Raw genomic sequence first — 13,941 nt, 5'->3', positions numbered from 1 at the left:
GGCAAACTATCAAAATCATAGCAAGTGAGATACACATTTAAAAACAGTGTGTTATACTGCTAACAGTTATAATTATACAACAAAATCAGGATCAAGAGAAATACTGATGGTCAAAACAGAAAAACCTCTTACCAATTTAATGGTTGTGGCATTTCAATTTTCTGACCATCTACCATCTTGTTTTCTAATTCCTTGAAATATTTGTTCTTCAGACAGTGCAGGATTTCCTTGGCATGGCTACAAAAGGAGAAAAGCAAAACAAAACAATGTGTGAATCTGTTAGTGGCTGTGCAAAAGAGAAGCCTTATTCTTTTAATATAGATTATTGTCCAGTATCAAAAATCCTACTGCTAGGCATCAGCTTTACTAATATTTCCAGCATGAAGCTCTCTCTATGCGGGTGCTTCTTACGCAGTTTTCAGCTTTTGCTGAAAGCCATGCGATGGAAGAAACAATGACGCCCGCGATGCACACACCGCACGACATGCAAGAGCCCCATTATTTTCAATGGGGCTCGAGCATATGCACTATTCCGCGTTAGGCAAGGGTGCACTGTACAGTATATGTGTATATATATACACACACACACAACGGCATATGAATGTCTGCAGAGATCTGAAAAAGTTGCATATGTATAGAACACTTGGTGTTTGAAACAGAATTTGATTTCTGAAAGAGATTTTTTAAAGAGAATTTGATTTCTGAAGACTATCGGAAATCAGCCAAGCTACCATAAAATTATTTATTCAAAGACTACACTTCTTCTTAGTCTTTCAAATACTCAGGTACTGTACAATTTTCTTCACTATGTATATATTTTAATTTGGAGCTCTTCTCAGCCTTTCACATCTACATATAAATAACAGAGTACTGACTAAACTATGAATTAGCAAGGTCCTGATTTGAATCTAATCTCTACAGTGAACTTATTAAATGGCCTTAAGTTAAACTGCACTCTCTCTATCTTGGATACATTCCCACATACATTTAAGATACTGAGCTAATGATACAGACCTATGTCAGGACTGTTACAAGTTACTACCTGTACAATATAATACAGATAAAGCACTTTACAGTGAAATCCCCACACATACCTTATCTGGAAGAGTCATCACTGAATTCAATAGATTTCAGTGCCACCTAATAAAGTGTGTAAAAGACTGTCGCTACGATCACTTTATAATTTGAAATCACTTAATAATTACTATATACTTCAGTTGTTTATGCTTGATCACATGCTGTGTTAGATTCAACTTTGAGTCTGGAAGTTCAGATTTCAGCAGCAGCTGTTTAGGCTTCTGCCCCAGCACATTCACTTTTTGTGATATCATAGTCATGGCAACACATGCTTTAATTGCATCCTGTTTGGACTACTATAACACACTCTGCATGGGGCTAGCTTTAAAGAGTATTTGAAAAATTCAGATGGCCTAAAGAGCTGCAACCAGATTATAAACCAGGACTGCCTACAAGAAGGACATAACTCCTTTGTAGCAACAGCCTCATGGACTGCCATTCCATTTCCAGACACAATTCAAAGTGATGGTGATGGCCTATCAAATCCTATAATGATCAGTCTAGGGTATTTGAAGGACTGTATTCTCCCATACAAACCTGTTCATATTTTAAGATCTTAAGGGGAAGCTCTTCTCTCTGTCCCACCATCTTCACAGATACATTTGATGGGTACAAGGGAAAGGGCCTTATCGGTGGCTGCTCCTAGGCTATGAAATGCTCTTTCCAGAGACTAAACTGGCACCATCTTTATTATGTTTCTGTAGACAAGTGAAGATCTTTTTATTCCAAGCGGCCTCTGAGAATTTATTTATTTAGGGGAATAAATAATGTGTTAGACTTGTACTTGTTAACATTTAATGGTTCATGTTTTTGAGCAGTTTTTCCTAGGGTTATTTTTTTACAGCCTACTTGCTTTTTAATTTCTATATGCTATGAATTTTTAACTTGAGCCACAAACTAAGGAAATGATTTTATATATATATATATATATATAAATACAATAAAAATAATAAATATCAAATTAATAACAGATCAGCAACCACACCAGCAGCCCTCACCTCTTGTACCCTGTTATGCGGAGGGTGGCAGGAAGTGGCTCTCGCAGGGCTGCCATGAAGCTCTCCCACTCCGCCTGAGGCACAATGCCCAGAGTACCATAGTAATGCTCAAACAATGCATTCTCCTTCACAATTTCTGGATAGCCACCTTCAGGCCAGCCCTACGGAAAAGACAAATGCATCAGTCAATGCCAACTCTTACTGAGAAGATATATATTTATAATTACTTACCATGGCACTGCAACTCATTGCTTTTTAAAGGCAGTTTTCCAACCTGGGTTTAGATATAGTTTATCTAAACTATATTGACCCCAACTCATGGCAACCCTGTGGATGAGACATCTTCAAGACCCTCCAAAGTCCTCTACTGCTCTGATTAGTTCCTGTAGTTTTGGGCCCATGCCCCCAAATTAAGTCTATCCATCTGGTATGTGGCCTTCGTCTCTTTCTATTACCCTCCACCTTTCTTAGCATTCTTGTATTTTCTACTGACTCGTACATTTTAGGATCTCATGATGTGGCCAAAGTACGACAGCCTCAGTTTTGTCATCTTGGCTTCCAAGGAGAGTTCAGGCTCGGTCTCTTTAAATACCCATTTGTTTGTCTTTTTGGCTGTGCATGGTATTCTCAGTACTCCTCTCCAGCATTACATCTCGAATGAGTTGATTTTCTTTTTACCTGCTTTCTTCACTGTCCAGCTCTCACATCCCTTCATGGTAACAGGGAACACAATGGCTTGGATGATTCTATCTTTACATTTTAGGATCTTCTCTTGTTCTTTCATAGTTATCCTTAATATTCCTAGTCTTCTTCTTATTTCTTGAATACAGTCTCCGTTATGATCAATGTTTGACCCAAGGTTTTTCCTTATTCACGGGGGTCTTGTGCCCCTAACCCTAGCGAATATGGAGGGACAAGTGTATTCTGATTTCTCCATTATCAAGATTGGATTTATGTCCATTACTGTTGTTTTATGTCCAGGTGCAAGCCTGCCTTTGCAGCTTCTTCCATAACTTTCCTTAGTAGTTGTTCCAAGTCCATGATGTTTTCCATTACTATTATGGTGTCATCTGCATACCTTAGACTGTTGACATTCCTTATTCCTATCTTCACATCTCCTTCTCACGAGTCGAAACCTGCTCTTCGTACGATACTAATCTGCGTACATATCGGAGAAGGAGACTGATAACACGCGGCCTTGTCTCACCTCCCTTCCCAAATGGCAAAGGGGTTGGGTAAGGATGTGTATGATCACTCTATTTATTCAATCTGTGTGCAATATATATGTGTGTGTGTGTGGGTGTGTGTGTATATATATATATATATATATATATACTGTATATATATCATAAGAAGAAGAGCAGGTTTAGACTCAGAAGAAGGAGATGTAAAGATAGCAGGAAGAACATCATCCTCTTACCACACCCACCAAAAGAGAAAGAAAGAAACCAGTTGACTGCAAGTGACTACAATTTCCAGGGAGTTACTTCTGGTGACACTATCCAAGGCTGCATCCACACTGGGGAAATACTGTAACCCGGTTTGGCAGCGCTTTAACTCTTTGTGTGGCTCAAGGCTATGGAATTCTGGGAGTTGGAGTTTGTTGTGGGCCCTAGAGCTCCGCTCTGGCCCCACAACAAACTCCAACTCCCAGAATTCCAAAGCCTTGAGCCACAGAGTTAAAGCGGTACCAAACCGGGTTATTTCCCCAGTGTGGAACCAACCCAAAGTAAAAAATCCCTGCCCCTGCCCTCGAAGCCCTGGACTCACCCCAGGGCCCCTTTCTCGGCCCTTCCTCTGGCCCATTGCCCCCGCCAGACCGACGACGCCCCTCCGCCACAAGGCTCCGAACTAAAAGTGGGTCTCAATGAGCCCACTTTTCCACATACACACACAGGCCGGCCACTACTGCGCATGCCCAGACACTCAAGCGCATGTATAGAACCGGCGCATGCGCATAGGAGCGGTGTGGAATTGAGACTCACAAAATGGACGCCGCGAGTGGTTGGGGTCACGTGGGAGGAGGGAAGCGGAGGCTGGCTAGAAAAGGACCAGGACTTCAGCTCCCAGAATTCCTGTCCGTCAATAAAGCTGTCTAGGGCTTCTGGGAGTTGGAGTCCAAAACTCCTGGAAGAATCAAAGTGTGGGAAGACTTACAGAGCGAAATATGAGCTTCTAGATTAAGACAGTGAAGCCTCTCTCCATTAGTTGAATAATAATAAATAAATACATAAATAAAAGCTTTTTTTTTTCCCCGCCTCTCTGTAGAAGACAGCCGAGGCGGCTTACAGTTTTAATTACTTCGATGGGGGGATGTGATGGAGTTTATCAAGAAACCAGGTTGCTTTCAGCCGCGCCTTGATGCTGAAATATCCATAGTAGTACCTGGCTCAGTGCTAGGGAATTCTGGGAATTGTAGTTTTCTGAGTCATTTAGCCTTCTCTGTCATAGAGAGCGCTCTGGTGTCACAATAAACTACAGTTCCCAGGATTCCCTAGCCCTGAGCCAGGGCAGAGAGAGGGCTTTTGAAAACTGGTGAGTGGGAGGTGAAGTGAGAGCAAGTAGGATCAACTTTGGTGGTGGGTGTTCTCATTATCTAGGAAGGGTGGCTTTAGACCAGGTACACATAGCTAGTTGTTAGAGGAACAGTGGCATATAAGGAAGTGTTTCACTGAAAGCCATATGCTTCTGTACACTAAGTAAGCTGAAACCATTTTGCTTACTTCTGTTATGATAAAGTTACTGCTTCACACTCCTAATGTCCCTTGACCATGGCTATGCTAGTGGGTAAAGCCTTTCACAGACTTCGGTCCAAAACACACTGCAGAAATAAACCAGAATCATAGAATCCTAGAGTTGGAAGAAACCCCAGTCCTACCCTTCTGCCATGCAGGAAATCTCAATCAAAGCATCCCCTGCTGTGACAGATGGCCATCCAGCCTCTGTTTAAAGACCTCTAAGGAGGGAGACTCCACTACACTCCAAGGGAGTGTGTTCCACTGTTGAACAACTCTTACTGTCAGGAAGTTACTCCTAAAGTTGAGGAGGAATCTCTTTTCCTGTAGCTTGCATCCATTTTGTTCTGTGTTCTAGTCTCTGGAGCAGTAGAAAACAAGCTTGCTCCCTCCTCAATATGACATCCCTTCAAGTATTTAAACAGGGCTTTCATTCACCTCTTAAGCTTCTCTTCTCCAGGCTAAACATCCATAGGTCCCTAAGCCGCTCATCATAGGGCATGAATTCAAGACCCTTCACCATTTTAGTCACCCTCCTTTGGTCACGCTCCGGTTTCTCAACATCCTTTTTGAATTGTGGTGCCCAGTACTGGACACAATATTCCAGGTGGGGCCTGACGAAGGCAGAATAGGGTGGCACTATTACTTCCCTTGATCTAGACACTATACTTCTCTTGATGCAGCCTAAAATTGCATTGGCCTTTTTAGCTGCCGCATCATACTGTTGACTCATGTTCAACTTGGTTTGAGACCCCTTTAACTGCCCTGGCTCAATGCAAGGGAATTTTGGGAAATGTTGTTTGGCGATACATTCAGCCTTCTCTGTCGGAGAGCTCTGATGCCACAACAAACTACAGATCCCAGGATTCCCTAGCACTGAGCCAAGGAAGTTAAAGTGGTCTCAGACTGATTATTTCTGCAGTGTATTTTGGGCCTTTGCAACTGTGGTAGCATCATAAATCAGTTATAATAAATTAGTTATTAAAATTGTTGTTATTTTTATTTATTTTACAGTGGACCTTTGTTATACGCTGGGGTTTGGTTCGAAGAGCCCCCGTGTATAACAAAATTCGTGTATGCTCAAGTCCCATTAAATATAATTACATTGCCAAATGGTGTCCCTTATAAAAAATGGAAAATCAAGGTTTGATATTTGAAATTTATACTTTTTTGGGAACATTTTCAAACTGTGGGTGCTTGAATCCATATATAAAAAATCAATGTATAAGAAGGGCTGGCTGTATTTATTTACAGTATTTATAGCCCATCCTTCAGCCCTCCATAACTGCCATCCTCCGGCCTGTGAGGGAGTTGACCAGGCAGGCCCAGCTCCATCAGGGCTAGCCTGGAAGAAGAGACTCCTCCCTCCATAACTCATCTTCCGACCTGCAAGGGAGTTGACCAGGCAGGCCCAGCTCCATCAGGGCTAGCCTGGAAGAAGAATCTCCTCCCTCCATAACTGTCATCTTCCAGGCTATGAGGGAGTTGACCAGGCAGGCCAAGCTCCACCAGGGCTAGCCTGAAGAAGAAGAGCCCTCTCTCCAGTCCATCTGCCTTGGTCCAGGCCTCAGAGGGAGAGAAGAATGCTGGACCTGATCCCCACCCCCTCCCTCACCATTCCCTTCTCCTTTTGTGTCGTGTCTTTTTAGATTGTAAGCCTGAGGGCAGGGAACCATCTATTATCCCCTCTCTTGTAAGCCGCCCAAATTGCCAGTGATTGGGCGGCATATAAATAAATCCTATTATCATTATTATTAAAGGCTCTCAGTGTGGCTTACAATTATTATTATTTTTATTTAGATAGTTTCCTGCCCTCAGGCTTACAATCTAAAAAGACATGACACAAAAAGAGAAGGGAATGGTGGTTGGGAAGGGATCAGGTCCAGCAGTTATTCTCTCCCTCTGAGGCCTGGACCAAGGCAGATGCCATGGAGGGAGGGCTCTGCTTCTTAACTGAGGCCAGACCCTCCAGGCCAGAAGATGACAGTTGGCAAGGAAGGAGGGCCTTCTTCTTCAGGCCCAATGGCGTTGGGCCTGTCCTTTCACTAATTATAGTGTTATAATTATAATTGTTATTATATTTTATTTGTATCCGGCTTCCCCCCCCCCCAAAAAAAAATTGGGACATAAAGAGGCTTAAACTGCAAGGGCAGTTAACAACAACAGGCATACCTCACTTATCAGAACCTCTGACAAAGATTATTTCGACCAAGTCTTTTTATGCCTGTCTAACCCTGTCTTTTTTCTTCCGATCCTTTGTCTAGCTGGAAGGTTTTTAAGAAATGTGAAGTCGAAGGTTTTTATGGCTGGCATCCATAGTTTTTTTGTAGGTTTTTGAGGCTATGAGTCTGTGTTCTGGAACAATTTATTCTTGACATTTCGCCAGCAGCTGTGGCTGGCATCTTCAGAATTGGCAAAGCAAACAGGAGCTATCTTCAAAATCCCTTACTGTGAATAGCAAAAAAGAGAAAAAGGAAGTATAAGAACCTATCCCTATTTTTTTCCTTTTCTGCCACTGGTACCACATTTTCTGTTAAACAGATCATGCCTAAGAACAGATCTACTTTATTAACTGAGATATAGCTGTATCTTCTGATCAATGATGAAAACTTCAAATTTTTCAACTCAGTTTTCCAGTTTTTGAAAGTTTCATATTCAGTTTTTTTACATTTCTTTCTGGTTCTAAGATGAATAAAAATGTCTATTATTTTAAACATCCAACTGACTTGCTTGTCTATACTGTATCAAAAGATCAAAAGGACAGCTGGTTCTGAAATCTATCTTATGCTTTGATATCTTGCTACCTCCCAAAATTAATATATCTTTACTGGCAATTACTCTGTCAGCAATTGTATAGTGCTCTTGCTCAAGGCAATCTGATGTCTTGCCTGATTAGGCAATCGGGAGCCGTCACTGTCATTATTTATTAACAATCAGCAGATTAGACATGGAGCTATCAAAAGCTTGCTCATATTTTGTGTCTTTGGCTGTCTTAAAATAGTATTATACTACTTTTAATATGAATTTTGAAATCCAAATTTATACTTTACCAGACCTTGTGTTACATAAATTTGCAGGGGGTCCTGAGAGGGCACAGACAAATTGAATTCAATGGAGAAATTAATTGAGCTCAATTGGTAATCATGGGTGAGAATCTTAAGCCTTTGTATACCAATTCCGAATCCCAAAGAACTCCAGAAGCAGGTTCCAAATTATTTTATTTATAATCAACACACACACTAAACACTCTCTATCTTACACACAAGAACTAACAAAGCAAAGGTAGTAAAATACAGCAAGTTGCAAGATTGTAAGTTGCAGGATTGCTATACCAATCCTGAAGCATACTTCCAATTGTGGGGTTATTGGAATGAAGATGGCTTAATAAGCTGCCTTCAATATGTGCGGTGGCCAGCTACTGAGGTGTCCAGCTGAAATCAAAGTTTCTGACCAGCTTCAAACTAAACTGAGTAGCTATTGTCTAGTCATGTATATTTATAGCAAGAAATGGGTCCTGGGGTAGTATTTCAGGAGTTAAATGACTTTTCCAGGATTTCAATGACATTCCCAGTAGGGAAGAATGGTACAAGATGATGATGATGATGATAATAATAATAATAATATGTTTTATTTATAGGCCGCTATTCTGCAATGATCATAGCGGTGTACAGTAAAAATCGTAATACAATACAAAATACAAGGTGAGAATGACCAGACAATTGATGTGAATGTTCTCATACAAAAAGTTTCATTCTCAGCTACCACTAGGTCCAGCACCCACCATCATACTCTTTGGTTGAAGTGATTTTGCTGGTTCTGATCTTGGGTGATCACATCATGGTTAAGTGCCTTGGTTTTCCCTCATGCTGAGCCATCTGGCGTTCCTAATATGGTATGGCTGTTTTCCTGCACTAGGGTGCCCCTTTTGGCTACCTGCTCCGCTCTGGGTCCACAACAAATTCCAATTCCCAGAATTCCATACCCTTAAGCCAGAGCAATTAAAGCGGGACCAAACAGGGTTATTTCTCCAGTGTGGATGCAGCCAAGGTTAATCATTGGGTGGTGGCAGCAAGATTTTTTAAAAATTTATTATGGTTTTCTCTAGGAGTCGCATGCAGCTCAGGGGAATGGAGCGGGACCATAGAGAACCATCACATGTTGACATCCTCTGCTTCTGTCTTACTCCCTGGGAGGGAATTTAAGACAGGGTAGGAACCAGAGAAAACCTACACAGGTGTCCTACTGGATTATTTCTGCAGTGTGGATGCAACCTCAGACAAGAACTGAAGGCTGTTGAAAGGACTTGTAAGAAGGTGCTGCGTTGTTTTAAATTGTACTGTTTTCACTGTTTCTTATCCTTTTTAAATTGATGTTTTAAATAGTTTTAATATTATTACATTTTTTATTATGATGTTGACTTTCGGTATGATTAAACTTTACAGTAATCTTTTTCATTTGTAAACTGCCTTGAGTCCCAATTAAAAATGCTTCTCCTGCTGATAATAAGGTCCGTACAGACAGGCCAAAATAAAGCTGCTTCGGGTCACTTTGGAGGTACAGTGGTACCTCGGGATACGAAATACCCAGGTTACGAAATTTTCGGGATACGAAAAAATCCCATAGGAAATAATTGTTCCAGGTTACGAAAAAAATTTTGGTGCTTTTTACACGGAATCGCGGCTTTTCCCCATTAGCGCCTATGGCATTTCGGCTTACGAAGGCTTTTCGGGTTACGAAAGCGGCCGCGGAACGAATTATTTTCGTAACCCGAGGTACCACTGTATGCTGTTTAAATGATGCAAGCGTCCTAAGAATCCAGAAGCCGCACCAAAGCCACACTCCAATCCTTAGGACTGAAGCTTGGCTTTGGTGCGGCTTCCAGACTCTTAGGATGCATGCATCATTTAAACAGCATACCTCCAAAGTGACCTGAAGCAGCTTTATTTTGGCCTGTCTGTATTGAGCCAAATAGTTACCAGTTTCAAATCCCAGGTTTTCCCCTAAATCTCACACAGCCATCTTAAACCAATCATGGCCTCTCAGCCTAATAAACCTTGCCACATTGGTATTAGGCTAAATATGTTTATGTGGGATGGCAGGGGTAGTATTCCAGAAAATGCAATGGCATTAAAATATAAATAGTGGGATTGCATACTCTTATGAAGCAAGAGGCTATGCTAATGGCGGCAGTGCTGCTTGTAGGTTCTCCCATATCAGACAGCAACTGGGCAGCAGTACTGTATCTGTGTTGCAGGGGGCTGACACTGGCAGAGAAACAATGCCAGTGGTGTCAAGACCAGCAAGAGGTTCTTTTTGGATCAGGGGAGTGTTGAGGACTTTAGGACAGGTGACGAGCAAATAGGCACAGAGAGACCAAATTTGGTTTTAAATCACAATTCATGCAAAATTTATTAAAAGACAAAAAATAACATAAACTTAAGTATCAAGAGCTCTCAATCACTCTCACGGTCACACCACCTCCTCATGCAGACTACTCTTCGCTGAAAACATTGAGCAGATGCTTCACGAAGGTTGCGTGATCCTCATTGCCGCGGTTCAAGGAGTCACAAAGGCAAATAGGAAAAAGCCCCTCTCTTTATACTGAATTTTTCTCTCTTCTTGGGGAAAACATTTTGTTCTTATTTCCATGGTTTCAAAACACACCATTGTCCTGTCAGCTCCCCATCTCGTTTCTGTTCGTTGCAGCTCAAGACCATTGTCCTGTCAGCTTCTCATCTCGTTTCTCTTCATTGCAGCTCAGGGAACATTCTATTTTTCCTTCAGACCTTCACCTGGCCATTCCATCAATGTCTTCATTCCATTCGCGCTTAGTGTTGCTCACCTCAGTTTCCAAGTTCTTCCTTTAACAGTCCTTTGTGTGGCAACCATTTTCTCTGGCTCTCAGGGTTGTGTCCAAGCTGGAACCCATTCATTCCTCACATATTCATTCATATATACACACACACACACTTGTCCCTCCCCATTTGCGGACTTAGAGTCCGCTGTCTTGCTCCTTCGTGGATGGCAAGGAGGGAGGGACAAAATGAGCTAACACCCATTTTATCCAATGGGCTTTGAATATTTGTGGTTTTTCTGATTCGCGGGTGTGTGTGTGTGTGGCCGGAACGGATCCTCCACAAATCAAGAGGGATGACTCTGTGTGTGTGTGTGTATTTTCTCTACAATGATATCAACTGACAGAAACCAAAGTTGATAGTGTTTTATAATAAATCCTTAGGAAAGTTTTTACTTATACAATCTTCATTGAAACAATAACCCCTCACAGATGCATGTTTCCACTGTAGTATTGCAGCTCATACTGTTATTAACTGTTTTCACTTCAATTTTGACCCATGGCCACTCTGCTAAAGAGACATCTCCAAGACCCTCTGTCCTCCTCTGCTCTGCCCAACTCCTGCAAACTCATACTTGTGATCTCTTTAATAGAGTCCATCCATCTAGCATGTGGCCTTCCTCTCTTTCTAGTTCCTTCCACTTTTCCTATAGCATTGTTTTTTCCAGTTGTATTTCCCCATTCTTAATCTTCTTCTGATTTCCTGGCTGCGGTTCCCATTCCTATTTGATCCCAGATATGAGAACTCTTTTACTATTTCTATTTCCTCATTGTCTAGTCTGAATTTGTGTAAGTTCTCCATGGTCATTATTTTTGTTTTCTTTACGTTCAGCAGTAAGCCTGCTTTTGCACTTTCTTCCTTGATCTTCGTTACTATTTGTTCCAGGTCTGTGATTTTCTGTTATCTGCATATCTTAAGATTGTTGATATTCCATTCTCCTGTTTTCACTCCTTCTTCTGTGTCCAAGCCTGCTTTTCTTACAACATATTCTGCATATAAGTTGAACAGGTAGGTTGATCACATGCAGCCTTGTCTGATCCTTTTGCCAGTTGGGAACCATTCTGTTTCTCCATGTTCTGCCCTGAGAGTAGCCTCTTGTCCTGAGTACATATTCTTCATCAGGACTATCAGATGTGTTGGCACTCCATGTCTTTAAGGGTGTAGCATAACCTTTCATGATTTATACAGTCACAGGCTTTGCTATAGTCTATAAAAGAATAGGGGGGGGGGGAAATAAACACACTTGCCTCAACCAGGGATATATTTTGTGTGGGTGTTGAGTAAAACTGCCAGCTCCACCCTCCCTTCAAGTGCCAGTGGCCCAAAGCCAGCGCTCAGTAAAATGAAAACAGGGTTTTATTATTACTAGACCTGAATTATACTGGAAAGCATGGATAGGAATCATGGTATCAGGTGCAGCCTTACTTAAGGCTGCTGCCTGGCTCTAGAAAAGCAAGTCAGGCAGTTGTATACATGTTATATATCAGTACAAAAAACTGTATCTGGTTTTACATTGTGGTTTTCCCTATATTACTTGTGTGGTATGGTTTCAGTAATGCCAGATTGTTACTGCTTAATTTTCTTCGAAGTTAATTAAATTTGTACAGGTGTATAAATTGTTGGGTAATCTGAAAGGCTGCTGACAATTTCCACAGCCTTTCTTTACTGTCTTAATTCCAACAGAATGGCCCCTGTACTAATTTTTAAGCATCTAGGTTTGGTTCTACCCATTTAGAGATGCATTCCTCCGTTTATCTGATGCGAGGAGCCAGAGGCCTCCCCCCCAGTGTGCTATATTTCACCCCAACTCTTGCTTTCTTTTATAAAACAGCAGCCAATGTTTTGGGGACAGGCACCGGTCCAGGGAGCATCACTTTGAGTAGCGCTGATTTGGAGAATCGGTAGAGAACAGTTAGCCTTCAATCCATAACTTTCACTGTTGTTGTTATCCACCCTGAAGTCAATCTTGACTCATGGCATCCCTGTAGATGTGATATCTCCAAGACTCCCTATACTCTGCTCAGATCCTGCAAATTCATACCCGTGATCACTCTTATAGAGTCCATCCATCCAGCATGCAGCCTTCCTGTCCTTCTGCTTCCCTCCACCTTTCCTAGCATTATTGGTTTTTTAAATGTCCCTTCTCATGATGTGGCCAAAGTACAACAGGCTCAGTCTAGTCATCTTGGCTTCCAGAGAGATTTCTGGTTCAATCTGTTTTAGGACCCATCTGTTTGACTTCTTGGCTGTCCATGGTATCCTTAGTACTCATCTCCAGCACCACATCTCACATGAGTTAATTTTCTTCCTATCTTGTTTCTTAACTGTCCAGCTCTCACATCCACACACACATGATGATAGGGAATACAGTGACTTGTATGATTCAGTTGTATATCTTTCCCCCAGGCTTAGGGTTTGATTTCTACACTACCCTACCTAAACTAGGGCAATGTATTTTTATTTAAGGATTTATATCCCGCTTTTCTCCCACAATGGGGTTCACTGCAACAATTGCTCTTCACTGCAGGCAACAACTGCTCTTACAAGCAAAATGTTGTGAAATGGAGACTGTACTTACTCTCCAAAAGGTGCTGCTGAGAAACCAGAACCAAGGGGTGGAGGTGAGGGAGTGTGGTACTACTAAGAGCCCTTCCAGAGTTGGCTGGGGGGAGAAAACATTCATGGGAGAAGGGCAAGCTCCAGGAAAAGAGATTTCACCTCAACATTAGGAGGAACTTCCTGACAGTAAGGGCTGTTCGACAGTGGAACAAACTCCCTCGGAGTGGAGTGGAGTCTCCCTCCTTAGAGGTCTTTAGGCAGAGGCTGGATGGCCATCTGTCAATGGGAATGCTTTGATTGAGAGTTCCTGCATGGCAGAATGGGGTTGGACTGGATGGCCCTTTTTGGGGTCTCTTCCAACTCTACGATTCTATGGAGCCTCTGTTGCAGAAGCAAAATGGGGCACAGACTGTCGCAAGTCTTGGATGCAAGAGCAGTGGAAGGGAAGCCAGAGCAACGGAGAATGAAAGAAAGGAACCGGTTCCAAGCTGCAATAATCCTAGTTTTTCCAAGGGACAGAGCTCTAAAGCAGCTGATCAGAATGTCCTCACCGCCAAGGAGGACAAGGCCCTGCGAAATGGAGGACATGTAAAAAAATGGAGGATGTGATTTACAAAAAGCTGCCACATATACAAACGCTCAAGACAGAAAGCTTAAGAACAAGAAGAATGGAAGAAAACAGAAAATGTGTGCGGTAGAAAATTTGTCTTTAATGTG

General features: G+C 42.0%; 1 protein-coding gene across 2 annotated transcripts in view; it reads right to left on the bottom strand.

The window, feature by feature from the left end:
- Positions 1 to 4,014, bottom strand: part of NSUN2 (NOP2/Sun RNA methyltransferase 2) — a 37,460-nt gene extending 33,446 nt beyond the window's left edge. Inside the window, exons 1-3 of one of the 2 annotated variants that reach the window (XM_042463926.1) lie at positions 3,846 to 4,014; positions 2,076 to 2,236; positions 133 to 237 (exon numbers count right to left, since the gene is read on the bottom strand). In XM_042463926.1, the coding sequence (XP_042319860.1) occupies positions 133 to 237; positions 2,076 to 2,236; positions 3,846 to 3,881 (302 nt within the window). In that variant the 5' untranslated portion in view covers positions 3,882 to 4,014. The remainder of the gene's footprint in view (positions 1 to 132; positions 238 to 2,075; positions 2,237 to 3,845) is intronic. The other variant, XM_042463925.1, reaches the window with a different exon arrangement.
- Positions 4,015 to 13,941: the final 9,927 nt, after the last annotated feature.

Source organism: Sceloporus undulatus, chromosome 4 (assembly GCF_019175285.1).
Source record: "Sceloporus undulatus isolate JIND9_A2432 ecotype Alabama chromosome 4, SceUnd_v1.1, whole genome shotgun sequence".
Lineage (NCBI taxonomy): Eukaryota > Metazoa > Chordata > Lepidosauria > Squamata > Phrynosomatidae > Sceloporus > Sceloporus undulatus.
Note: the sequence above shows the minus strand (reverse complement) of the source record. Positions and strands in the feature narration are given on the sequence as shown.